The sequence below is a fragment of the Mastigoproctus giganteus genome, chromosome 1 (genome assembly GCF_048544385.1).
Source record: "Mastigoproctus giganteus isolate SK-2022 chromosome 1, ASM4854438v1, whole genome shotgun sequence".
In the NCBI taxonomy this organism is placed as follows: domain Eukaryota; kingdom Metazoa; phylum Arthropoda; class Arachnida; order Uropygi; family Thelyphonidae; genus Mastigoproctus; species Mastigoproctus giganteus.
Window position 1 is genome coordinate 107,851,465 of NC_143575.1, and position 26,904 is coordinate 107,878,368.

Consider the following 26,904-nt stretch of genomic DNA (forward strand, 5'->3'; position numbering starts at 1 on the left):
CTGAACAGCCCTCATATTTGATAACAATATAAGAACAACTATATTTGATAGAGATGATGAATTTTTATTATATGGAAATGACGTTTTTATTTTCCTTCAAAGGTGATTCTTCTACAAAATCGTATGTCCCGAATGATCAATTTTATTTAATAAAAATAATCTTTTTATTTAATAAATAGAGAAAATGCACAATCTCTGCGTTATATTACTGGAGAACACTGTGTTTCCTCCTATGTCAACAACTGGCTTGGGTACATCATTATCCACAATGTCAACCTAAAATACTAATTTAAGTATACATTACAGTATACTATTTTAATTCTTACTGGAATATCATCAGATAGAAAGTGGCCTCAATTAGTGGCCCTCATACCGAAAAGTGAATAAGCAATCTGCATGGAAGAAAAACCTTTGATTAAATACATAATTAAAGTTATGTCAGTATAACTCCTGTACTGTGCTGTATTACATTAAGGAAAGGTTTTTACATATATATATTTCATAAAAAAAAAAAAATTATACATATATATATATATATATATATATACAGGGTGATTCACTACCAGTGCGACAAACTTGCAGGAGGTATAGGGGGCACAAAGATGAATCGGAATCACATAGCATTGCAGGGTCCGAAATGCCTTTGTCATGCGGTAGAGGACGTTGAACGGGAGGTCGCGTGAACAGCGATCCCGCTGGAAGTCAGCATTTACGAACCGGTTCCTGAGGCAGTAGGATGGACGAGTATTCAAACGTTGAACTGGCCGACATGCACCTCGCATATGGAGCTGCGGACTGTAATGGGCACACCGCTCTGCGCTTGTACCAGGAACGTTTCCCGCACAGGCGTGTTCCTCATCATACGATTTTCGCACGTGTGCACAGAAGGTTATGCGAGACTGGTTGTTTCACGAGAGGTACCATGAATTGAGAGCAAACGACGAGGATGCCAGACAATGAGGAGAATGTCCTACGTCTTGCAGAAGGCAATCCGAGTACGAGTACTCGAGTGATAGGCCAACGATTGGGTATTTCCCAATCCACTGTATGGAGGATACTGTCACAAACCAAATGAGTTCATACCATCTGCAACGCGTCCAATCATTGGAGCCTGTGGATTATCCACTCCGGAGGACTTTTGCTACTTGGTTTCTTCAACAGAAACGGTTCGCAAATGCTGACTTCGCTGTTCACGAGACCTCCTGTTCAACGTCCTCTACCGCATGACGAAGGCATTTCGGACCCTGCAATACTATGTGATTCCGATTCGTCTTTGTACCCCCTACACCTCCTGCAAGTTTGTCGCACTGGTAGTGAATCACCCTGTATACATACACATACAGGAACTCCCCGACTTACCTAATACAGGTCGACCATCCCTAATCCGGTAGCATTGGGGCCTGTGGGGTGCCGGATTAGTGAGTTTGCCGGATCACCGGTGGTTATTTTAGCACATACATTTTACCCAACAGCTAACCACCTCCTTCTACCTTTAACACATTGATTACCAAGCTAGTTTAAGAAAAAAATTCCCCAGGGGCCAAAAAATATTTAGGAAATAATTTGATTAGTAATTCTAAAATAAATATTGTAATATCAGTCTTGTTGTTTTTTCGCTTAAAATATATATTTATATAAAAAAAAAAGTCTTTTTTTTTTTTTTTTTTTTTATGTTGCGTATATGTGGCCAACGTGGCCACATATGTTGGTTACTTTATTTCTTGAGAAACCGTGTCAGCCACATACGTGTGGCTGATTATGCCATACAGAGAAGTAAGATACTACTCTGCGATTACGGCATACATATGAAAGTCGTTTGTGATTAGTTTATTGCACACGCGGCGAGCGCTGCAATAAAACTAATTACGATAAAATAAACTCTCAAACATCGCAATAAGTTTGTCAGTATTGTTAGAGATTTTGTGAAAACAAGTTTGTTAGCGTGCTGTATTATCCATCATATTGTGTTGTGTTTGCCGCAAGTTTGTATAAGTGTGTTGTAAAAAAAAAAAAAAATCTAAAAAGGAATGGCTAAAAGAAAATTACTAAGATAAGAGAAACTGAGAGAAATTGCTGGAATTTACAATTAGGCAGAGTTAAACTTCTCACAGACACACCGCTGTCGAGTTTTTCAGAAGTTCAACTTTATCTGTTATGGACAATGTATGGTGTATGCGCTTTACACCACGAGAGGCACTTCCTTTATGCAATGGAACCATGGCTGGGGCTAAATGTGAGCAGGTTATAATAATAAATGCAGAAAACAGGTAGGAATGGCTTGCCAGTGTTTATGAGTTCGTGGCAACAGCTGATTGCAGCTGTTTTGGTGGCGTTGGTTGCAGCATCAGCCAACAGCTGATGCTGTAACCAACACCACCAAAACAGTAGCGGCAGGTCGGTGCGCTGACCCAGGAAATTTGAAATTACGTTCGCGGAAATTATGTCTGAATTAGCGGTGGCCGGATTAGTGATGGTTGATCTGTACTCGACTTACGCAAATTCGACCCTATGTAAGTTTTTGCCGGTCGGTGCAAACTGAAAAAAATATGGAAACGTATTTTGCATCTGTAGGGATAAATGGAGGCATCATGAAAATATTGCAATGTGAACCCAATAACACATTGTGTTGTTTTTTTTTTTGTAATTCATTCCAATTCCTTGGCAGTTGAAAATTTCATTATATTACTAAGCTATTTATCTCTCTAAAAGGTCATATTTATAATGGAAATTGCACTACACTTTCTTCTTTATCATATGTTCAGTTATAAGAATCAATTTTGAATGCCTTTGTGATATATTTCAAAATCATGTTTCTGGAAGTCATGACCAAAAAACAATAAAAACAATTTGCACTTTCTGGTTTGTTGGGTTTTTCTGTTAGTGCATCTAATTATAAACTGGCAGTAAACTTGATCATATTGCATTTGCGATAATACCGATAACTGGAATTGTGTGGGTTTTTACATTACGGTATTATGGTGAAATGTGTTCCCCTTCATTGAAATCTTCAATCATATAAAAAACAAATTTTCAGACACTTCTCTTCATTCCTATTTATGTATTACAATGGTGAAGGGAAAGGGACCAATGGAAAGTGCTGGCAGGGCCAGGAAATGAAACAAAATTGATTTAGAAATGAGGATGAAAATGATTAAGTACAAAGTTTGGACAAAGCAGGACAATCTATTGCAAGGGTATTAGGTCCTACTGCTTCAACAGTGAATACTATTTTAAAGGACAGTGCATGTATAAAAGAACATGTCAAAGGATCAACACACTTAAGATCAACAGTGATCACAAAACAGTGTTCAGGTGCTATCTCAAAGATGGAACAGCTGTTAATAATATGGATGGAAAATTAGGTTCAGAAGCGAGTGCCCCTGAGTCCAATGGCCATTCAAGCAAAAGCAAGAAGTATTTATGAAGATATTAAGGATAAGTATGGCGAACCCCAAGCCAAGTTCGTGGAAAGCAACGGGTGGTTTAATAGGTTCAAGCATTGCACTGGTTTCCAAAACATTAAAGTATGCAGTGAAGTTGCCAGTGCCGATTCTGCAGCTGCAGAGAAATTTTGTGATGTGTTGGAAAAAATTATTGATGAAGGTGGCTATTCAATGCAGCAAATTTTTAATGTTGACGAGACTGTATTGGAAAAATATGCCGGATCGAACGTACATTGCCAGAGAGGAAAAGACAATGCCAGGTTTCAAGGCTTCAAAAGATAGGGTCAAGGTCTTGCTTGGGGCTAATGCAGCAGGAGATTACAGATTAATACCACTGCTTGTGTACTATTCTGGAGATCCTCGTGCATTTAAGGGCATCAATAAAGACACCCTACCCGTGCATTTCCGAATGAACCAGAGAGCATGTATAACGATATCTCTCTTTGAGGATTGGTTTAAATGCTGCTTCATTCCCGAGGTTGAAAAATATTGTAAAGACAATGACGTTCCTTTCAAGATTTTGCTTCTATTAGATAGATAATGCTCTTGGACATCCTATACATCAAGATGATTTCAATTCAAACTTCTATACCAAACACAACTTCACTCATCCAACCTATGGATTAGGGTGTTATTTCGAATTTAAAAGCATACTATTTACGCACAACATTTGTTCAGGCATTGTCTGCTATAGACGGTGAGAAAAATTTTACATTAAGAGACTTTTGGAAATCTTACAATATTTACCACGCCATCTTAAACATTAATAAGGCCTGGGTGGAAATTACTAAAAGTTGTTTAAATGGCATATGGAAGAAAATATGCCCACGGAATATAAAAGGCTTAGAAGGATTTGAAAATGACAAATCATATGAAGAGGTTACAGATAAGATTGTAAAGGCTGCAGAGTTACTTTAGCTTCCTCTATTAACTCCTCCATGCCAAAGACATGGAGGAGTTAATAGAGGAAGAGAAGAAATTATCTAACGAAGAACAATAGTGAAATTATAGTAGTCTTATTGACGAAGAACTTACTAACGAAGAACTTACTGACTTGCAGGCAGCGATAGTGAAAGAAGAAAATGCTGACAAAGATCAAGATGAATCAAATGAGGAGCCGAGATGCTTCATCACTAAAGAGATAGCAATGTCAAGGTTTGAGAAGATGGATCCTGACAGCGAATGATTCTTAAAAGTTAACAGAGTAGTGTATGATATGCTTGCTTGCTACAAAGAAATCTACAATGAAAAGAAAAAAGCCACCGTCCAGTCATCCATTAATATGTTCTTTCATAAGGTTGAGTGGCTGACCACTTCTAAATCTCCACAGCCCTCAACCTCTGCAGTGGCGTACTTATCAGCTGAAGACGTCAATTCTGGCAACAATGCTTGAGAGGTAAAACTTACTGACGTTATGCCTATCTCCTCTCTTTTTTTGCAATTTTTTAAATTGCATGCTTTTGTCATTTTTCCTGCACATAAGATAAAAAATTGAATAAATACAATAAATAATTCTATTCACATGTTCTTCGAAAACATTTCTTTTTTGATTCAATCAATTCAGCTAGCACAGTTGCAAGTTCTGCACAAGCATGGGGGAAATTCCGACTTATGTAGAGTTCCACAGAATGCAACCCTTACGTTAATCGGGGAGTGGCTGTATATATATATACACACACACACACGCGCACATATATATATTTACACACACACACAATTTCAGTACATGAGTTTTATAATAGCTCTATAAATACTGCTGCATTATATTTCTGTCTTGCCTCGCTGTCTAAGAGATGCTGCTTTCCTACCCGATGTTGCACTGCACAGTTTGCAACACAACTAACAGGTACTGTGACAAGGATGTCCTAAATGTCATATACATATAATAAACCTAATAAACTAACAGGCACTATGACAAAGGTATCCAGACACCACGTGTGCATAATGAGATCAATGGTGTCATTATGCATCAACCAATATAACTTAATCTAAGAAGAGAAATTCTCTAAACTCAAACTCTGGCCCAATGACAAACTTCCATTAGGGGTTCAAAAACTTCATTTTAATTTATATAACTAGGACTGATTAGGTCAAAAATCTATAAAAATTTTATCATATTAAAATCCTTGTCTCTATAATGCAAGTAGCCTGTTTTTAGCTTTCATGTACAAATCAAAAAAATAAAAAAGTGGAAAATGAACTTTAAATTTGATTTTTTACTATATGATTTAAAATTATTCACTAAACTTTTTGTGAAGACAATATTGTCACAATCACTAAAATAATCTCACAGAAATAATTAGTACAGTGTTCTTGAATTATGTTCAATTTGCAAAGCATATTAATGGGAATAATGTATTCAATACCTGGATATACTAATATGCACATAATGTCAAGAAAAGCTAATATTTGTACAATGTTCTAATGAAATGTGAATATGACCAATAAATTAAATTTTATTTATTTGAGATTTTATTTTTCAAGTTTGGCATTTATATCATGTAAGAAGCCCACCAAAATTTGCATTTGTTTTTCCAACCATTACATACAAGTCGGCATTGTGTGTACAGAAAATAGAAAATTTTATCAAGGAAAAAGCATTATTTTGTAAGAGATTTATCATGGAACAGAATGCAGATGTTTAGAACACTATTCAGCTTTGATTTCATTTCACAGCAGTGGTGTTATCAAATTAAATAGTAATACAAATGAATGACATGATATCAAATATGCAATTTAACAATTTTTAAAATTTATATATTTTAAGTAAATTGGCCTTTAAGCCCTATAGTGAAACAAAAAGTTTTTTTATATATAAAATGACAAACACTTTTCCCTACAACCCACACTGAGGCAAATTTCAACATGTTAGTCTCTTCCCCCCCCCCTTTTTTTTTTTTGCACACTAAGTATACATTGACATCTGCTTACATTTCATTAATTTTCACTCCTTAATGAAGATCTTCATCATCAAAGAGATCATCAAAATCTAAAAAAAAAAAATAAATAAATAATAATAATAATAAAAAATTCAATACTTGTGCTAAGTCTTGTAGACTTTCTCAGCACAATATACATTCAAAAGCCTGAATAAAAAATAAAGGTTTTAATCATTCTTTTAGTAATATGATTTTTGTTTCCAGTTTATTTGTTAAAAAAGTAGCCATTGCAGTTCACTTGTACATACAAGGACTATTAACTTAGTGGCTGACTAGGAGTTCCCTAGTACAACCTCTTGTTAGAGAGTTCATTATGTGTGGCTGGCTGACTGGGAGTTCCTTAGTACATCAATCTCTGGTTAGAGATTACTGAATTCATTATGTGTATTCAGTCTGCTGTACAACCATGTATGTGTTCAGAAGCCAATTTGCATATCACTCAGATGGTAAAACTCAGTAACTCCTGGGAAACCCACTCCTTCAGCCTGAGATAGGTAAAAGAGATCCTTAAGAATTCCAGTTGTTGCCAACAAGTTCCACTCGACCTGGAGGAATTCTTACCTCTCCAAATGAGTGACACATGGCTAATCCACTATACCTTTATGCTGACATCAGAATTGTAAAGGCAAAATGATGTAATTTTGCCTTTACAATTTGCCTTAGCATCAGCCAAAAAATATGAGTATAGCCAGTGTCACCTTCCCTCACTTCATTTACCCATTTCTTTTAAGTATTTGTCCAGTCCAAACTCTCTTTAAATTTAACTAAACTTCAACTACACAAAAATATATGGGAATTTATATTCCAACAGCCAAATGCCACTTTTTGACTACGGGAAAATTTTCAGACACCTATTCTACAATTTCTTTGTCCCCTTGTACATGTCGCATGACTAAGTATAAAAACACACCTTCAATGTTTAGTTTACTCAGCCCTCTTAATAACCACCATCAGACCACCCCCACAGATTCCTGGCTGCTAAATTCTTCAACTTACAAAACTTAAGTATATCTTGACAAGAATACTCTGTGTCCATAACCATTATTTTCACTCTTCTCTGTACCCAACAGGTTCATATCTTTCCTAAGTGGAGTTTCCAAGCCTGTGTGCAATATTCAACATGTGGCATTACAACTGCTTTATATAATGGAATAATCAGCTGTCACTATTGGCAGAGTTTCTGAAAAAACTCAATGAGCTTTCCTATCAGCCTACCTACAGTTTCCAGAGAGCTTTATATCAGACTGTATAGTTTATTCCCAAGAGGTCTTGATTATTAACTATTTTAAATCTGGCATTACCCAAGTGTACTCAACTGCCATTTTTCAGCCTATCCAAATAATTTATGTAGGTCCTGAAGTATCCTGCCCACCTTCTAACATTAGCAAACCTAGACATTAAACTTGAATATCTTAATTAATATTATTAACTCTTTCACAAATGAGTCTTCAGAATGCCTGCTGGTGTTGTCATTCTAGTGTTTTAGTCGCATTAGACCATATTGCACCACTGTATATTATGTCTGCACAAGTGTGTTTACAGCTGATTTGTATGATATTTGGGATAAGAAATTCCCAGAATGCACACGGGCTTGTGCAGATAAGTTCCTCAAACACATGTATGCTGCTACATAAAATCGTGGACATATTAATGTACTCTTATTTTGACTTGATTGTCCAACATTGGAGTAAAATTCTTGTCAAAAACCAAATAAAAAATTTATGGCAAAAAAAAAAAAAAAAATCATGAATAAATAAATAACCTCATTGTTAGTTATTTTTGTTTTAGCTTCTATATCTATTTATATATCATGTGATACAGTTCCATCAACGTATAGGTCAGAATTCCAGATTATGTATCCAATTTTGGTTTTTGTATGCCTAAATCAGATGACTGCTGCTAGATGTGTTTTTGTCCAATTTTAAAAGCCATTTTTTAACTGTTCTGTCATCTTTTATGAACTGTGTCTACAACCGTTTGGTAATACAGAAAAGATATTGCAATGCCTATTTGAAACTTCTAGACAAATGAGACAATGTTTTTTGCTTATTCTTAGTAAACATGCATGTTATCAGTAGTAGCAGTAGAAGTCGATAACAATGCATTGATTAGTTTTTCCTTATTATTAAAAGCAAATTATCAGAGTTCATGAATGGGCTGAAATTTATTTATGATATCCTCCAGAATGCCTCAGCCTTAGGGTGTTTATCTCTCCCCCTTCTCGCTCTTTTAACCCGATACGAAAATGACTTCTACAGACAGTGCATATTATCGGTAGTTGCAGTAAAATAGAAGTCATTTTCCTATTGGATTAAGACAGAGAGAAGGGGGATAAGCACCCTAAGACTGAGGCAGTTTGAAGGGTATACCCATAAGTAAATTTCAGCCGCGAAGGCATTACATTCACGAACTCCAATAATCTGCTTTTAATAATGAGAAAAAACTAATCAATACATCATTATTGTTTCCCGTAGAAGTAAAATTTCCCGTAGTTCTCGTGTTGGCTTTCTTTACTTTCACCAAAAAAAACTTAGCTTCCTTGCACTTATTCACTTTTATTAATACTAACTGTAACTCTTTTAATATAAATTTAAAAATAAAAATTTTCTTCAAAATCATTGAGAGTGTACAGGATTACATAAAAAGAAATGGCTTGACATATCTGAGTGGTTAATGCTAGCATGCAGTAGTATATGTTTGAATTCACTATGATTCTAGCCCATACAGTCACTAAATATGGTAATGTTAGAGTGTTCTGTTTTTTTAAATTCCTCTGATCATATGTGGCCATTACAGTTTATGGCAAAACAGGAAATTTCCCTAAAGGGAACTCTATATTTCACAGAGGAAAACCAGCTACTGCAATGGTTTCTAAAGAGTGGACCAATGAGTTACAGCATTCTCTTGATTACAGGATTAAATTTTTATAAGCAAACAGTAGTCATCCCAAAGTAATTACAGTAGATGTTCAGTTTCTCTTGCCTCACCTCAATTACAGATGCAATAAAAAATGTATCAAGACATTAAACATTTCATGTCATGAAACGGGACACCTGGAAAACTAAAACATTTAAATCTGAGAGAAGTACCAGCTATGTGGCATACTTTTCAAGGATGAAATCACATTCAGAATGGCAAAAGCTGCTAGAAGCATAATACAAAGTGTGCATGAATGGACAAACAGTTTGTATAATTTTATAAGTTGCTGCTACTGATAATACAATAGTATTATCCATAATTGTACTGCAGTATTGTAAAATTCACTCGTGTTGTTTATAACTCAAAGTAGTACATCCTTAGGGGGAGGGAGAAGAGAGAAGTCCCACAGTCTGATCAAGAATGTCACTGAGCCATTCCAAGATGTTGGTTTTCACTTACTCAACGAATTCCAGGAATACCTTAATACCTGTTAGAAAAAAAAAGTTTTTGTTTATGTGGCCAAGTTGTTCCTCATTTCCTATTTATGTAGTATACTGTAATTTTGGTTTCCCCATTAATGTCTCATTTTGGAAGCTTGGGATCATTACAAGAAATTGATAAATTTGAAACTTTACTTTTTTAAGTATAAGAAGCATTGCTGTTTAATATTTTTATTAAAGTACAGCATTATTAAAAAAACCACAGTAAGAGTGCATTTGCATTTTATAACCCATTTTGTCCACTGATTGGAAAAAATTGTAAAACTAAAAGGAGAAAAAAATATGAAATTAAATTTGCTTATTACAAAAATGCCTGCTTAATACATAATTTTATGGTCATTGTGTATTCATGTTAAAAACTGTTTAAATTCTATTTTCAGTTATAATATGCTGCACTTATAGTGCAGGTGTTAAAGTCGTCCTGGACACTTGTGCTATACTGAAGTTGCACTGCATTTTAAAAAGAAGTAAGAGGCCATTTACATTGAAAAATGCAAAACACTCCATTAGCAGAAATAATGGTAGAAATGTTAATGTTTTCTTTATTATTACTCTGGGTATTCTGATGCCAGAATCTAGGAGCTAGAAATAATCCTTTGTCTTTGATTACATATCCCCAAAATGTATGAAAACAGATAGAGCTTATAGGACATGTCTATTTTTCAATCAGCAGTATTCTCCAGGACAGCCTCAATTTGATTCAAAACTATAACTGGAGGAATTCTTTATATCTCCTCAATCAGGGCTATAGTTGACTGATCATTTCAGGCAGAGGAAGATGAGGACAAATTACGTTCTCCATGCATTACTCAGTTTCGTTCCCTGCACAACATACAAATCACCTGTGAACATATATGCCATACAGCCAGAAAACAAGAGTTCAGCATTTGAATTAGTCACCTAATATGGGAGGTTGGAGAGGTGGGAAGGAAGCAGAATCACCTCCCTACCCATAGGTGCAGTTGTACAGTACTCATATCATGTCATGAACAGTATTTACTTTTTTTTTCCTCACAAAAATTTCTCAGATATGCCTTTTAAAATTATTGTAAAATTAATACCAATATCTAATAATGCAAAGCATTATTAGATATTGGTATTAATTTTACACTTATCTGAACAGAATGCAATAAATAAATTCTACAAAAATTAAATAAAATCAATTCAGAATAAAAACTATTAAACTAAAGTAAAAAAAAAATCCTACCATTAAAGAAGTCTGCATGCACAGATTTCTCATTTGCAGCCAAATCCATTAGCAAACCACTTGATCCTCCAGCCTACATTTTAAAAAAATAATAAAATAACAATAATAAATAATATATATTTTTTAGACTTTCATTGAAGAAAAAAAATATATATAATATGAGCAGTTGTCAAAAAGTTCTGAGAAAAAGAGTATAAAAGACGTACAAATTTTTTTTTTTTTTTTCAATGTATTCGCCCCGATGTTCAATACGCATTGCATTTAATCCACAAAGAGTTTATTATTAATAGTAGTAGAAGCAGTAATACATGATGCAAGAGAGAAAGCTTAAACAGCAACAGCCAAAAAATAAGTAAATAAATAAACTTCCCATATTCCCTGTCCTCCCCTTCAATAATTTGTCTAGCTCTTCCTTGAATATATTCAGACTACCCACTTTCACAACAACAGATGGAAGTTTTTTCCAAAAATCTGCTGGCTGAAGGCAAACCTCTGCACATCCATCCTGCCTCAATTTGAATTTATGCCCCCTCATGTGTGTAATCTCACCAAGAGGAAGAATGCCATTAGTAATGAGCTTCCTCAATCCATTCAAAACCTTAAACCAGATCACCTCACAGGTGCCTAGTTTCCAGATGCTACAATTTGCAGAACTGGGGAAGTTTGCCTTCAGCCAATAGGTGGTTGATTGTTGGAACAGACTTTCATCTGTTGTCGTGGGAGCTGATGGTTTGAAAATATTAAAAGAACTAGACAAATTCTTGGAGGGTATGGATGGGTGAAGTATGTAGGTAATTTTTTTTTCATGTTTTTTTTTTTTCTAATGCTAAAAATTTTTTCTAGCATTAGAAAAAAAAGCAATAAGCAATAAGCTTGCTTTCTTGCATCATTTGCCACTACTACTCTGTATAATAGTAGCAAACTTTTGCTAACACCACACTGCTCTAATTTATATAACAGTTGTTCATGTTGAACAGTATTAAAAGCTTTACTGTAATCTAAATATGTGAAATCAAAGCTATTCTTTGCATCCAGTTCCTTTATGCAAACATCATAGTAGCTAATCAGACTGGTCATACAATCTCCCACTTAACAAATACATGCTGTGATTGCCTTATGGTAACCACAGCATCAGTTTTCCAACAATCCACATGCAATTATTTCACACAATGAACTAACTTTTCCTCTTTCCCATTTATCCCTTCTAATTCTGTTCTTCAGAACAACCTTCCTCTGTATGCTTTTCCTCAAAATTGCAATCTAAGGAATTCAAGTCCAGCATATCAAAGTAACTTCTACCTTCTTAACTTTCAGTACATACACAGTGCTGTAGGTTCTAGGGTGGTTCTATGATGACTCAAAATTGAAGGGTATTGCCCTTCATTTTTGAAGTCACCATAAAAATAAACAGCTTTCCCACTGTAACTCTTTGAATCAATGACTGCAATGAATATGATGGCTATTTATGGCTGCAGATGCAGTAGACAAGCAGAGCTATAATTTATTAATAAGTTACATTAAACATTCACTTCTTTAGTATGATAAAAACTGAAATTCAAAAACTAAAAACTTGCCTCTTCCAAGTCCATATAAGGCCCTGCACCTTCAGGAAACATCTCATCAGCCACAACAGTACCAGGTTTCATTATCTAAAAATATATTTAAATAGTATAAAAATTTAATTAAAGATGAGCATTAGAAAAGAATTCTTATATGAAATTATACATCATAAAGATAATTTTAGACATACCATCTTTGCTGGAACCATACCTTCACACAAGTAACCGAAATTATGAAATTAAACAGCATGTTCTAAACTATTTTTGCCTAAAATAGAGTTTAGGCAATTATGTAACCATTCGCTGCCTGCAATAAAGATATTAATAATTATAGGTTAAAAAACCCAGATGAAATCTTAGTTAGCAGGCCTTTGTCTGAGACAAACTAAATAAGCCCTCAAACTACTGTTAGTAAGGCAATTCAAACTCTATTCTTTCCAAACAGCATACATCAAACCTACCCATCTGCAGAGGTTAACGAGGAAGAGATTTCATGAAGGGATATATATATATATATATATATATATATATATATATATATATATATATATATTTTTTATGTAAACCCCAAACGTGAGGTATTAGAACCTATAGTACTTAGTACCGTGCTTGGGTTAGAGGTTGAGAAGACGAAAGAAGATATTTGTTGACATTGGACTTGAACTTCTGTAGACTGTAATTTTCAGGAAATACGTATGAAGGAAGGTTGTTCCAGAAAACGGCAGTTGAATGAATAAACGAAGAAGATGAAAAGTTGGTTCTGTGAGTTTGAAGTTGGACAGCAAATGGATGTTGGCTGGTGGCGGCACATGTTCGGACTGTTTTGAAAGAGAGAGCGGGAATTATAGAAGCCAATTCAGAAGAACAGTGCCCATGGAAGTATCTGTAGAAGAAGCATGCAGCAGAAACAGTACATCTATGAGACAGCGAGTGGAGACACTGTTAGAGATGAATCATTAATTAACCTAACTGCCCTCTTCTGAATGGAATCAAGAAGCCTGAGAGAGGTTTTGGGGGCACCACCCCAGATGTGGGAACAATATTCCACGGCAGGGCAGATTTGCGATTTATATATTATATTAGTACAGACCTCAAACTATACTGCAAACTTTTAAACCGATAACAATACTAAAAAAAAAAAAACTATAGAAATAATGCAGTCAAAACGATTAACTAACAGAGCAGTTTCCACTGTCACTTTTATGCAAGAGTGGTTTGAATTTTTTCAAAAATTAACTAACATTAATTTTATGGAAACAGAGTAGTTTGTACTGTCATTTTTATGCAAGGAAGGTTTGAATTTTTTCAAAAATAAAATTTTACTACACTAAGTATCAATAATATAAACATTGTGACTTCTCAAGACAATCTACACTTTTACCATCTTTAGAACCTTCCAAATGAATTTTTTAAAGATAACACGTGTTCGGACTGTTTTGAAAAAGAGCGGGAATTATAGAAGCCAATTCAGAAGAACAGTGCCCATGGAAGTATCTGTAGAAGAAGCATGCAGCAGAAACAGTACATCTATGAGACAGCGAGTGGAGAGACTGTTAGAAATGAATCATTAATTAACACATGAGTTTTTTGTTGTTTTTTTTTTTAAAATCAGAACCACAAATGCCTAGCTTCTTTTCAATGACAGCATTATTTTGAAATGTTTTTCAGTTTAAGAAACTGTATTATGTACAAGCAAATAATAATTAGAAAATGCTAAATTCAGACTTGGGGAACTTCCCATTTAAATCCTTAGTTCATAAGTTCTTGAAATAAGACAGACAACCAATGAAGTTAATTTTTTTATGTGAAAACATCTATGGCAGCACTAGAGTAAAATCGATTAGTAACAAAATTTTCTTGTAACGGTAATAATGCAACTGATTGACAACGAAGAAAGCTGACCATTTGGATTTTAAACGACACAAATGACGTCGCTTCCTAAATGGCACTAACAATGCTAACTCAGTCACTAACGTTGATTCGGTATGGTATACTGAATAAGTTCTACTGAACTTATTCAGTAGAATAAGTTCATACTATGATACGGAAATGACGTCGCTTCCTAAAGGCTGCTAAAAAGGGGAATTGTAGAAAAGATGTGTGGAAATTTGCCTTTAGCCAGCAGGTGGTTAGTTGGAACAAATTTCCATCTGTTGTAGTGGAGGTCAGCAACTTAAATAAGTTCAAGGCAGAACTAGACAAACACTTGGAGTGAATGGATGGTAAAATGGGAAGGGTGTTTTTTTTTTTTCTTGGTTGATGCTATATACGCTTGCTTTCTTGCATCATATGCCATACTAATGCTAATTATATACATTAGTTTATTTTTGTATTTAGTTAAGTATTTGGAAAGCTTCAGCAAAATATTCAAATAGCCTTTGTTATTGATATTTTCGCAGGAATTTCCTTACCTTTAGTTCGGTAGCTTAAATTTAACTTATTTAGTGATTTAATCTTTATCAACAGTTTAATTTCGGTGGTAATTTGTTAACAGAAATTCTGTAATATATTGTAAATTATAATTTCATAATCTTTGTAAAGTTCAAATTTTACTTGCAACAAGATCCAGTTACAATTGAAATTCGAAGGGCATTGGGACTCAAAGGGAAATGCCTAAGGGCATTTATGGTGTGATTCGCTACTTCATCATTTATACAGTCTGTGACATGTATTCTAAGGTGGCAAACCTAGCTCATCTGGCATTTTTTTCTTGGCAACCGATGTAAGGAGTGTAACAATTTCAAATTAGTGCTTTATAAAAAGAATTTGAGTCACTGAAGAAACGAATGCTTGCCCTTGGAACAAATGTAACTGGCAGCTCGTCAGGGACTCGGGTATCTCCTGACTTGCCAAGTGATGCACCCCCAATTCAGGACCAAGAAAAGAATAGTTAAGCACAGACTGCTCTAGTCAAAGGTCATCTAGTTTTATTGGGTGACTCTACTGTTAGGGAAATGGGTAACATTTGTAATAAAGGTAGGTGGTCCAGAACCAGAGAGTGTTTGCCAGGAGCTACAATTGATGATATTACCAACAGATTGTCAGATTTTAAGGGCGGTAAAGAGAATTATTATTCATGTGGGGACTAACGATATTAAGTGTATATGACCTGACCATCTGTTGGAGAAATATTGGACTACGCTGAGAAAATGCCAAGAGTTAGGTCACCATGTATGTGTCTGCAATTCTGCCCAGGCACATTAGGAGGGACTATATGCTGAAAGCCTTGTGGATTAACTCAAGACTTGAGGGAATCTGCAAGGCTCTTGACGGAATTTTTTTTTTTTTTTTTTAATCAGCATGGCCCGCATTTGTAAGGATGGTATTCATTTGAACAAAGGTGGTGCAAGGATTTTTGCCAGTATCATTGAGATACCCTAGGGGTTCGGAGAAACTGCTAGTTAGGAGGAAGAAGGGAAATTTAGATCCTCATTTATCTGATGACACAGATCAATGTAATGCTTGCACTCACCTCGTGAATTCTTTTTGTTGCCACAAAAGCCGATGTTGATAAGATGTTCTGATGGTAGCAATGTTTCAAATGATAGGGAAGATAAAGCTTGGGATACAAATCTAAATAACTTCAAGGGGTGTATCGGCATACTGAACTATTGAAGGCTACTTAGTCTTAACTGTATCTACAGTAATGTCAGGAGTGATGTCAATAAAATTGACGAATTTGAACTCCTGGTTAGGACAACTAATGCTGATATAATAGGGCTAACAGAAATATGCTGCCATCAGAAAATTAGTGATAACGAGTTCCACTATGGTATGTATAATACATTTAGGAAAGATAAGGAAGATAGAAATGGTGGAGAGGTCATGCTTCTTATCAAAAGCAGGCTGAGTCAGAAGTAATGTCTACTAGCATTAGCATTTTAGCATTAGTAGAGGCATTTAATGCAAGAAAGCAAGCTTATGCAGCATCAGCCAAAAAAATTAAAGTAAAATAAATAAATAAAAAATAACCACTTCCACTTCACCCCTCTGTTCATTCGAAATACCTGTCCAGCCGAGCCTTAAACTTATTTAGGCTATCAACTTCCACGACAAGGGATGGAAGTCTGTTCCACCTACCAACCACCCGCTGGCTAAAGGCAAATTTCCGCACATCTATCCTACATCTGTCTTTCCTCAATTTGAATTTATGCCCTCTCAGGTGATTATTCTGAGCAAGAGGAAGAATCCCACCAGCATTGAGCATGCTCAAACCATTCAAGGCTTTGTACACCTCTATCAGATCACCTCGCTGCTGCCTATTCTCCAGACACTGTAATTCGCAAAACTTAAGCCTTTCTTCGTAAGAGCACCCCTTTGTTCCATTCGACTAATCTTGTTGCCCTTCTCTGTACTCGTTCCAGCAGCTCTACATCCTTCTTGAAATGAGGTCTCCAGGCCTGTATACAGTACTCTAGGTGTGGCCTGACCATTGCCTCATACAAGGGAATAATCACCTCCTTATCCCTGCTAGAAAAATTCCTATATATCATTGACAATACACCATGAGCTACTCTTGCAGCCCGTCTGCACTGTTCAGAGAACTTCATATCTGCCTGCACAACCACCCCCAGGTCCCTTTCATTCTCTACCACTGTCAGTGTAGTACCACAGAGTTGATACGTTGCTCTGGGGTTGCTGTTTCCCATATGTAGTACTTTACATTTGTCAATGTTAAACTTCATTTGCCACCTCTCAGTCCATCTGCTCAACCTTTCCAGATCCTGTTGCAGCAGCATAGTGTGAGTAGTGTCCTTGACAACCCTGCCAACCTTCGTATCGTCTGCAAACTTGGACATTAAGCTTGATATACCATCATCAATATCATTTATAAATACAGAAAACAATAAAGGACACAACACTGAACCCTGAGGGACTCCACTAATAACATTAGTCCACGATGAGCAGTGTCCATTGATTACCACTCTCTGTCTTCTCCCTCTCAACCACCCCTTTATCCATAGCAGCAATTTGCCTCCAATGCCATACTGCTCCAATTTGTGCAGAAGTCTTCCATGTGCAACAGTATCAAAAGCCTTTCTAAGATCCAAGTATATAATATCAAAGTTATTCCCTGCATCCAGTTCTTTTGTGACTGCATCATAGTATCCAATCAAATTGGTCAGGCAAGACTTCCCCTTAACAAAACCATGCTGTGTCTGAGCTATAACTGAGGTCTTGTCTACATGATCCTGCAGTGCTTCTTTAACCAGTGCCTCCATTAATTTTCCGGGAACAGAAGTTAAACTCACAGGTCTATAATTACTTGTGTCAGCCTTTGATCCTCCTTTGTGAATTGGGGTCACATTTGCACATCTCCAGTCCATGGGTACCTCCCCTGAGTCCAAGGAAGCTCTCATAATTATGGCTAAGGGTTTGCTTACTTCCATTGCTGCCTCCTTTAATATAACTGGATAGATTCCATCCACCTCAGGTGCCTTTCTTGTGTTTATCTTCAACAGTTTCTCCTCCACTTTACTCACAGTTATTTCAAGATTCTGTAGCTTACTGCTAGAGTTGAATACACCTCTGGCATTCCCCTTGCTGAATAACTCCTCATGTGTGAATGTCGATGCAAAATATTCATTTAGTTTGTTAGCTACCTGAGCAGGATCATCAACAGTTGACCCATTGATATCAAGTGGACCAATCTGATTCATCTCCTTCCTATTCAAGTTTACATAAGTAAAGAACCTTTTTTTGCTGTTTTTCTTCGCATCCTTTGCCAAGGATTTCTCGTAATCTGCTTTCGCCTGCCTAACCTCCTTTGTAACTTGGTTACAGATCAACTTGTATCTATCATAGGCTTCTGTGTCACGTGTTAATTTGTATGTATCCCATGCATTTTTCTTCTCTGCCATATGCCTCATTAGTTCATCTGACATCCATTTAGGCCTAAACCTTGAACGATATTTCTTAGTTGGTATGTAAAGCCTAGTAGCTTCCAAGATAAGTTCTTTGAATGCTTCCCATTTTGAATTTGCTGTTGGTAACATCATCAGTTGATCCACTGTATAGAATTTAAATACTGTCTCAGTCCACCGTAGTCGCCTTTACGAAAGCAATACCCCTTCCCTTTACCCCTAATGGTAGTTACCTCTTTGAGTAAATCCCACTTCAGAACACTATGATCACTGCCACCTAGTGGTTCATTTATCTGCAGATTCTTAATGCATGAAGAATCACTACTGATAAACAAATCAAGAGTATTACTCCCTCTAGTTGCCTTCCGAACATGCTGATGTAGAAAACAATCATCCAATAAATCCACAAAAGTCTTGCTAGTGTGTGAGTGACCAGCCCCAAAATTCCAGTCAATATTGGGAAATTAAAATCCCCCATAATAAGACTCTCTGATTTACTGGCCCACTCTATTTCTCTGTACAGTTTCTTATTATACTCATCAGAGTCATTAGGCCTATAGCACACTCCTACTCTCAATTTTGATCTCCCAATGCTTATGTCACACCAAACTGACTCGACACTGCACTGTCCAGCGATGTCGACTGGCTTCACTTCCTTGGATTTTATGTTTCTTAACTAATAGCATAACCACTCCTCCCTTCCTATCCTGTCTATCCTTTCTGTAGACATTGTACACCCCAAATTCCAGTTCTGCATTCCTTATATCTGTGTGACACCACGTCTCTGAAATCCCAACAATATCTACCTTTGATGGTTTGAGCAATACCTCAAATTCATCAAATTTATTTACTAGACTCCTAGCATTGGTGTACACGCAAGTATACATGCACCTGCTCTTCCTCTTAGCCACCCTAACACAACCCGTGTGTTTACTTGTACCCCAATGATTCCCAGTAGTCTCTGAAATATCCTGCATCTTATTTTCCAGGCTGCTGGTACTAGTATACTAGTATAGAATCTGTATGGTGTAAGTTAGTCGGAAGCAAAGGAACAATGAGTGTGGGAGTAATCTGCAGACCAGAAGATTGTGAAGAATATGATGAATGTCATAACATGCAGATGAAATAGGCACCGAGATCTACGGACCCCTTCAAAAATGAAAAAAAAGTTTGCGGACCCCTATATATATATTGGTGTTCAAAGAAAGTGCATCACCCCTTAAAATTGTAATTGTCGTCCGAATAACGTAAGTATATGGCAACATTTCTTAACAGATTGCATCAAATAAGATTGACACCTGTAGGTGATGATGTAATATTGCATCAGCTGTTACTTTCAGCTATATATACACGCTTTGCAAGAGTTGCAGTCATTCCTTACTTGTGTCAGGATGGCGAGTTCCGTGCAGTTGACGCCACGAAGGAATAGTACTATTGTTGCTTTACATGAAGAAGGATGTTCTTCCTATCATATTGCTTATAGAGTATCTTGTAATCAGTTGACAGTGAGTAGATTTCTTTCCAAACTCAAGAATACTGGTTCTGCTGATAGGAAAAAAAGGAATCGGATCTAAACGAGTCTCTATGCCAAAACAAGACCGCGTTTTGAAGCAATTATGCCTTAAAAACTGTAAAGCTTCTTCGTCTGAGCTGAAAAGAGAATGGGAAGAACATACAGGAGGGTAGCAAGTGCAGTAACAGTCAGAAGATGCCTCTTCGAAAATAGACTTGTAGCCCATCATCCTAAGAAACCCTCCTCACATAAAAAACGAAAAACGCCCGATTAATTTGGTGTAAGGAGCATGTCAAATGGACCCCCAAGCAGTGGAAGTCAGTTATTTTCTCATTGAAGATATTCAACCTGCATGGCTCTGATGGGAGACAAACAATTCGCCGTAGACATGGTAAAGAATACCATCCACAGAGTATGGTGTCTACAGTGAAATTCCCTACCAGCCAAATGATATGGGGGTGCATTTTGTATTGCAGGGTAGGTCACCTGCAGTTTATAAAAGGTTCCGTAAATGCCAATGGATACCTGGCTATATTGGAAGGCAAATTGCTGCCAACAATTAGAGACCATTTCAACCTGGCAAGTAACTGCACCTTTCAGGACAACTCTGCTTCTTGTCATCGGGCAAAAAGTGTAAGTAGGCACTTCTGTAGTTACTTTATCTTCATTTCTGCATTAGAGGTTTGACAGTAATTTGTTTACATTTCTTACAGGTGAAAAAATATTTGGAAGAACGGCCCATTACAACTGTTAGCTGGCCAGGAAACAGCCCGGATCTGATTCCTATAGAGAACTGTTGGCATCGTGTGAAATCTGCAGATTCCACACGAAGGTTGCCAGAAAACAACAGGAGAGACTGCTTCTACAGGAATGGGATACACTTAAACAGAAAGGGTGCAAGAATATTTGCTGATGCTATCGAGGCAGTGTTAGGTGGGTCGGAAAATTGCTAGATTGGGGGGGGGATACAAGGACTAATAGATTAACAGTAGCCACTGGCAGATGTGAAAGTGATTCTTGCACTGCTTCTATTGGAATAAGCAGCAGCCAGGAAAACAAGATGCAGGATATTTCAGAGACTGCTGGGAGTCATTGCGGTACAAGTGGGTTATCTGCCTTTGATGTTCTGAGCACTACCTCAAACACATGGGTTATTATTAACAGCCACATGGTGCAAGGAAGCCTGAGGCGTATGCTGCACAGGCCAAAAAAAAAAAAAAAATTCCCTATTACCCTGAGAGAGAGAGAGAGAGAGAGAGAGAGAGAGAGAGAGAGAGAGAGAGAGAAAGGAATCACCAAGAAAGAGAAGAATGATGATATTCAGCTCAAGACCCTGGGTGTGCCAAGCCCATACTCACCAGATGTGAGCCCCCTGGGGTTGTGTTAGGGTAGCTAAGAACAGGAACAAGTACATGTATACTTGCATTTACACCAATGCTAGGAGTTTGGTAAATACATTTGTTGAATTTGAGGTAGTGCTCAGAACATCAAAAGCAAATATTGTTGGGATATCAGAGACATGGTGTCACACTGATATAAGGAATGCAGGGTTGGAATTTGGGGAGTACAATGTGTACAGGAAGGATAGACAAGATAGGAAAGGAGGAGGGGTTATACTATTAGTTAAGAAACACATAAAATCCAGGGAAGTGAAGCCAGTCGACATCGCTGCACAGTGCAGTGTCGAGTCAGTTTGGTGTGACATAAGCATCGGGAGATCAAAATTGAGAGTAGGAGTGTGTTATAGGCCTAATGACATGATGAGTATAATAAGGAACTGTACAGGGAAATAGAGTGGGCCAGTAAATCAGAGAGTCTTATAATAGGGGATTTTAATTTTCCAGAGTTTGACTGGAATTTGTGGGTTGGTCACTCACACACTAGCAAGGCTTTTGTAGATTTACTGGATGATTGATTTCTACATCAGCATGTTCGGACGCAACTAGAGGGAGTAATACTCTTGATCTGATTATCAGTAGTGATTCTTCATGCATTAAGAATTTGCAGATAAAGGAAACACTAGGTGGCAGTGATCACAGTGTGCTGAAGTGGGATTTACTCAAAGAGATAACTACCATCAAGGGTAAATAAAGGGAAGGGTTTTTGCTTTCGTAAAGGTGACTACAGTGGTCTGAGTCAGTATTCAAATTCTATACGGTGGGACCAACTGATGATGTTACCAACAGCAAATTCAAAATGGGAAGCATTCAAAGGATTTATCTTGGAAGCTACTAGACTCTACATACCAACTAAGAAATACTGTTCAAGGTTTAGGCCTAAATGGATGTCAGATGAACTAATGAGACATGTGGCAGAGAAGAAAAATGCATGGGATACATATAAATTAATGGGTGACATGGAAGCCTATGATAGATATAAGCTAGTCTGTAACCAAGTCACAAAGGAGATTAGGCAGACAAAGGCAGATTATAAGAAATCCTTGGCAAAGGATGCAAAGAAAAACAACAAAGAGTTTTTTTACCTATGTAAACTCTAGAAGGAAAGGGATGAACTGGATTGGTTCAACTGTTGATGATCCTGCTCAGGTGGCTAACAAACTAAATGAGTATTTTGCATCTACATTCACCCATGAGGAGTTATTCAGTGAGGGGAATGCCAGAGGTGTATTCAACTCTGGCAGTAAGCTAGAGAATCTTGTAACAACTGAGAGTAAAGTGGAGGAGAAATTGTTGAAGATAAACACAAGAAAGGCACCTGAGGTGGATGGAATCTATCCAGTTATATTAAAGGAGGCAGCAATGGAAGTAAGCAAACCCTTAGCCATAATTATGACAGCTTCTTTGAACTCAGGGGAGGTACCCATGGACTGGAGATGTGCAAATATGACCCCAATTCACAAAGGAGGATCAAAGGGCAACACAAGTAATTATAGACCTGTTAGTTTAACTTCTGTTACAGGAAAATTAATGGAGGCACTGGTTAAAGAAGCATTGCAGGATCATCTAGACAAGACTTCAGTTATAGCTCGGAAACAGCATGGTTTTGTTAAGGGAAAATCTTGCCTGACCAAGTTGATTGGATACTATGATGTGGTCACAAAGGAACTGGATGCAGGGAATAACTTTGATATCATATATTTGGATCTTAGAAAGGCTTTTGATACTGCTGCACAAATTGGAGCAGTGTGGCATTGGAGGCAAATTGCTGCTATAGATAAAGGGATGGTTGAGTGGGAGAAGACAGAGTGGTAATCAATGGACACTGCTCATCGAGAACCAATGTTATTAGTGGAGTCCCTCAGAGTTCAGTATTGGTTCCATTGTTGTTTTCTGTATTTATAAATAATATTAATGATGGTATATCAAGCTTAATGTCCAAGTTTGCAGACGATACAAAGGTTGTCAGGGTTGTTAAGGATGCTACTGACGCTATGCTGCTGCAACAGGATCTGGAAAGGTTGAGCAGATGGGCTGAGAGGTGGCAAATGAATTTAACATTGACAAATGGAAAGTACTACATATGGGAAACAGCAACCCCAGAGCAACATATCAACTCTGTGATACTACACTGACAGTGGTAGAGAATGAAAAGGACCTGGGGGTTATTGTGCAGGCAGATGTGAAGTTCTCTGAACAGTGCAGACGGGCTGCTAGAGTAGCTCATGGTGTCTTATCAATGATATACAGGAATTTTTCTAGCAGGGATAGGGAGGTGATTATTCTCTTGTATAAGGCAATGGTCAGGCCGCACCTTGAGTACTGTATACGGGTCTGGAGGCCTCATTTCAAGGAAGGATGTAGAGCTCCTGGAACGAGTACAGAGAAGGGCAACAAGGTTAGTGAACGGAACAAAGGGTTGCTCTTATGAAGAAAGGCTTAAGTTTTGCAAATTACAGTGTCTGGAGACTAGGCACTTGGGAGGTGATCTGATTGAGGTGTATAGCCTTGAATGGCTTGAGCATGCTCAATGCTGATGGAATTCTTCCTCTTGCTCAGAATAATCATTTCAGAGGGCATAAATTCAAATTGAGGAAAGACAGATATAGGATAGATGTGCAGAAGTTTGCCTTTTGCCAGCGAGGGGTTGGTTGGTGGAACAGGCTTCCATCATTTGTTGTGGAAGTTGATAGCTTAAATAAATTTAAGGCTGAGCTGGACAGGTACGTGGAACGAACGGAGGGGTGAAATGGGAGCGTGTTTTTTTTTTTTGGCTGATTCTTGCATCATATGCCTCTCTACTAATGCTAATGCTAAAAGAAACCAAAGACCCTTCATGAACTTCAGGAAGCCATAATTTGTGTCTGGAAACACACCAAATCAGTTGATTATCTTCAAAAATTTATCTTGTCAATGCCTAGATGGTGTGCTGCAGTCATCAGGGCTGAGGTGGTTCAACTAAATATTAGTTTGCACCTGGCAAACTTTTCATTTTGTTTTCCACTTAAAATGATAAACTGAAGGTTTCTGATAACATTTCAGCTATAATGTTATGTTTACTAAAACCATTGTATAAAGGTTGCAAATATCCCAAATATTCCAGATGTTACCTTTGCCTTAACTATTAATAAATATCTTTTGTTTATATTTCTATTTGTGATGCTAGTCATTAATGTAACATTCTATCACGAAAAAGGGTTAGAAATGTGAAATTCCTAGGTGATGCACTTTCTTTGTACACCAGTGTGTGAACATTGGGTTTTCTGAAAAGAAAATTCAAAGTTTTATGTTTAAAACAACTGAACTTTATTCTTATTTTTACATAAATATATAATAACTTTATTAATCATCAATTTGTTATACATACAACAATAATTTGATCAATTCTAGAGGATCGTTTTGCGAACCCCCTGGAACTTGCCTACGGATTCCCAGGGGTCATGGACCCCAGTTTAGGAACTGCTGAACTAGACAATTATTATTTGTACCAACATGTTAGAGAAAATAGTACAGGGGTGAGAATATTTTTGACCTCATCATTACTAATGAATCAGATAACATCACAGGACTTAAAGTAGAGCAACCATTGTCAGGAAGTGATCATGCAATCGTCAGCTGGAAGATGAAGAAAGATGTTGCAGCAGTTAAAGGTAAGGCACAGGTTTTAACTTCAGAAGATGGGACTTTGACAGTTTAAGGCAGTATATGGCATTTGTGAATTGGGCAGATTGCAGAGAGTGAATACATTTGAATTATGGATTACTTTTACAGCAAAAAACACAGAAGCCAAGAACACATATATACCTTTAAGAAAATATTGCGGGAGAAGGATTCTGAAATGGATGACTGCAGAAAGGTCAAATAGAGCAGAAAAAAGATAGCATAGGACAGTTACAGAGTAATGAAAAGTACTAAAGCCTACAAAAAAGTCAAGTCTGTAATTGTTGTTGTTTTCATCCATTCAGTCACAGCCAACTTTCGGAGACTTTATGGGCGAGCTGCCTCCATGCTGTCCGGTCTTGAACAACTTCTTTCAAGTAATTCATGCACATGCCAGTGTCAAACCAGCATGTACTTTGCCAACCTCTTCTTTTTCCACTGACCTTTCCTAGCATTATCGATTTTTTCAATGAATTTTCTCGCGTTACATGACTGAAATAGGTCAATCGTACCCTGGTGAGCTTGCCTTCCAATGATGTCTCTGGCTTGATGAGATCCAAAATCTCTCTGTTCATAACTTTCACTTTTCATGGTATGTGAAGCAGCTTTCTCCAGCACCAGAGCTCAAAAATGTCAATTTTTCTTCTGCCTACTTTTTTTATCATCCAGCTTTCATACCTGTAAGTTGTTGTTTGTTTGTTTGTTTGTTATTTGGTTTTTAGGAGCATTAGCAACTAAGGCCATATTGCTCCGGGATATGCGGTGGTCATTCCCTGACCTTTCCGCATCCTCGGTATTTGGTGGTGACGGGCTCGAACCCCGGTCTAATCAAGAAGCGTGTGCTACGCACTGCTGCTCCTTCCCACCTGGCTACGGAGGCGCCTCCTGTAAGTTGTAATGGGAAATAATATAGCATTAACCATTCTGATCTTAGTTGTAAGGCTGATGTCTTTGTCTTTTCAGATCTTTTCCATACTCATAATTGCATCCAAGTGAAATTCTTTTAATTTTAGGGCCAGATTCTCTGCCTCGGTAAATCTTAGATCCAAGAAAAATGAATTCCTGAACAGATTCGACCTCTTCATTGTTAGTCCTGAGCTGGATATCATCATTCTTCTCTTTCTTGGTGATTCTCTCTCTCTCTCTCTCTCTCTCTCTCTCTGTCATGTAATTATGCTGCACCAGCCTAAATTTTTAGGCTGGTGCAGCATAAGCCTCAGGCTTCCTTGCACCATATGACAAATAATAATAATAATAATTTTAACTTCTCCAGTCCTGGCTACTATCACAATTTTTGTTTTCTTGATGTTAAGCTGCAGTCCCACTTTTACCCTCTCATCTTTAACCATTACAATCAATTCTATTAGATCTTCCTCATTTTCTGCAAGCAGAGTTGTATCATCTGCATATCTTAAATCGATGTTTCTGTCACCAAATTTCACTCCAATTTCTGACTCATCCAAGTATAATTTCCTTATAACTGATTCAGTACATAAATTAAATAGAAATGGAGATAAGATACAGCTCTGTCGCACCTTTTCCGATTTCAAACCAGTCTGTATCTCGAAATGCTGTTCTGATCACCTGACAATGACCTTATTAGCTCAACCAAGTATTGTGGTACCCACAATTCTATCAAAGAATTACACAATTTTTCGTGTTCAACACAATTAAATGCTTGGGTATAGTCGATGAAGCACATGTATACATATTTCTGAAATTCATGGGCTTTTTCCATGATCCAACGGATGTTTGTGATGTGATCACAAGTGCCTCTTCCTTTGCAGAAACCAACTTAAACATTAGGTAACTTTGTTTCTATACAATCGTGCTTGAATGATTTTCAAAAGCATGTTGCTTGTGTGATATCAAGGCTATTGTACAGTAGTTCGAGCAATTTTGG

General features: G+C 37.0%; 1 protein-coding gene across 2 annotated transcripts in view; it reads right to left on the bottom strand.

Annotated features, from left to right (window-relative positions):
* Positions 1–26,904, bottom strand: part of LOC150091086 (COP9 signalosome complex subunit 9) — a 59,545-nt gene that overhangs the window by 25,467 nt on the left and 7,174 nt on the right. Inside the window, exons 2-4 of one of the 2 annotated variants that reach the window (XM_090374187.1) lie at positions 12,583–12,657; positions 11,009–11,081; positions 6,375–6,432 (exon numbers count right to left, since the gene is read on the bottom strand). In XM_090374187.1, the coding sequence (XP_090230313.1) occupies positions 6,395–6,432; positions 11,009–11,081; positions 12,583–12,654 (183 nt within the window). In that variant the 5' untranslated portion in view covers positions 12,655–12,657 and the 3' untranslated portion in view covers positions 6,375–6,394. Of the gene's footprint in view, positions 1–5,939; positions 6,433–11,008; positions 11,082–12,582; positions 12,658–26,904 lie in introns of those variants that run through there. The other variant, XM_090374179.1, reaches the window with a different exon arrangement.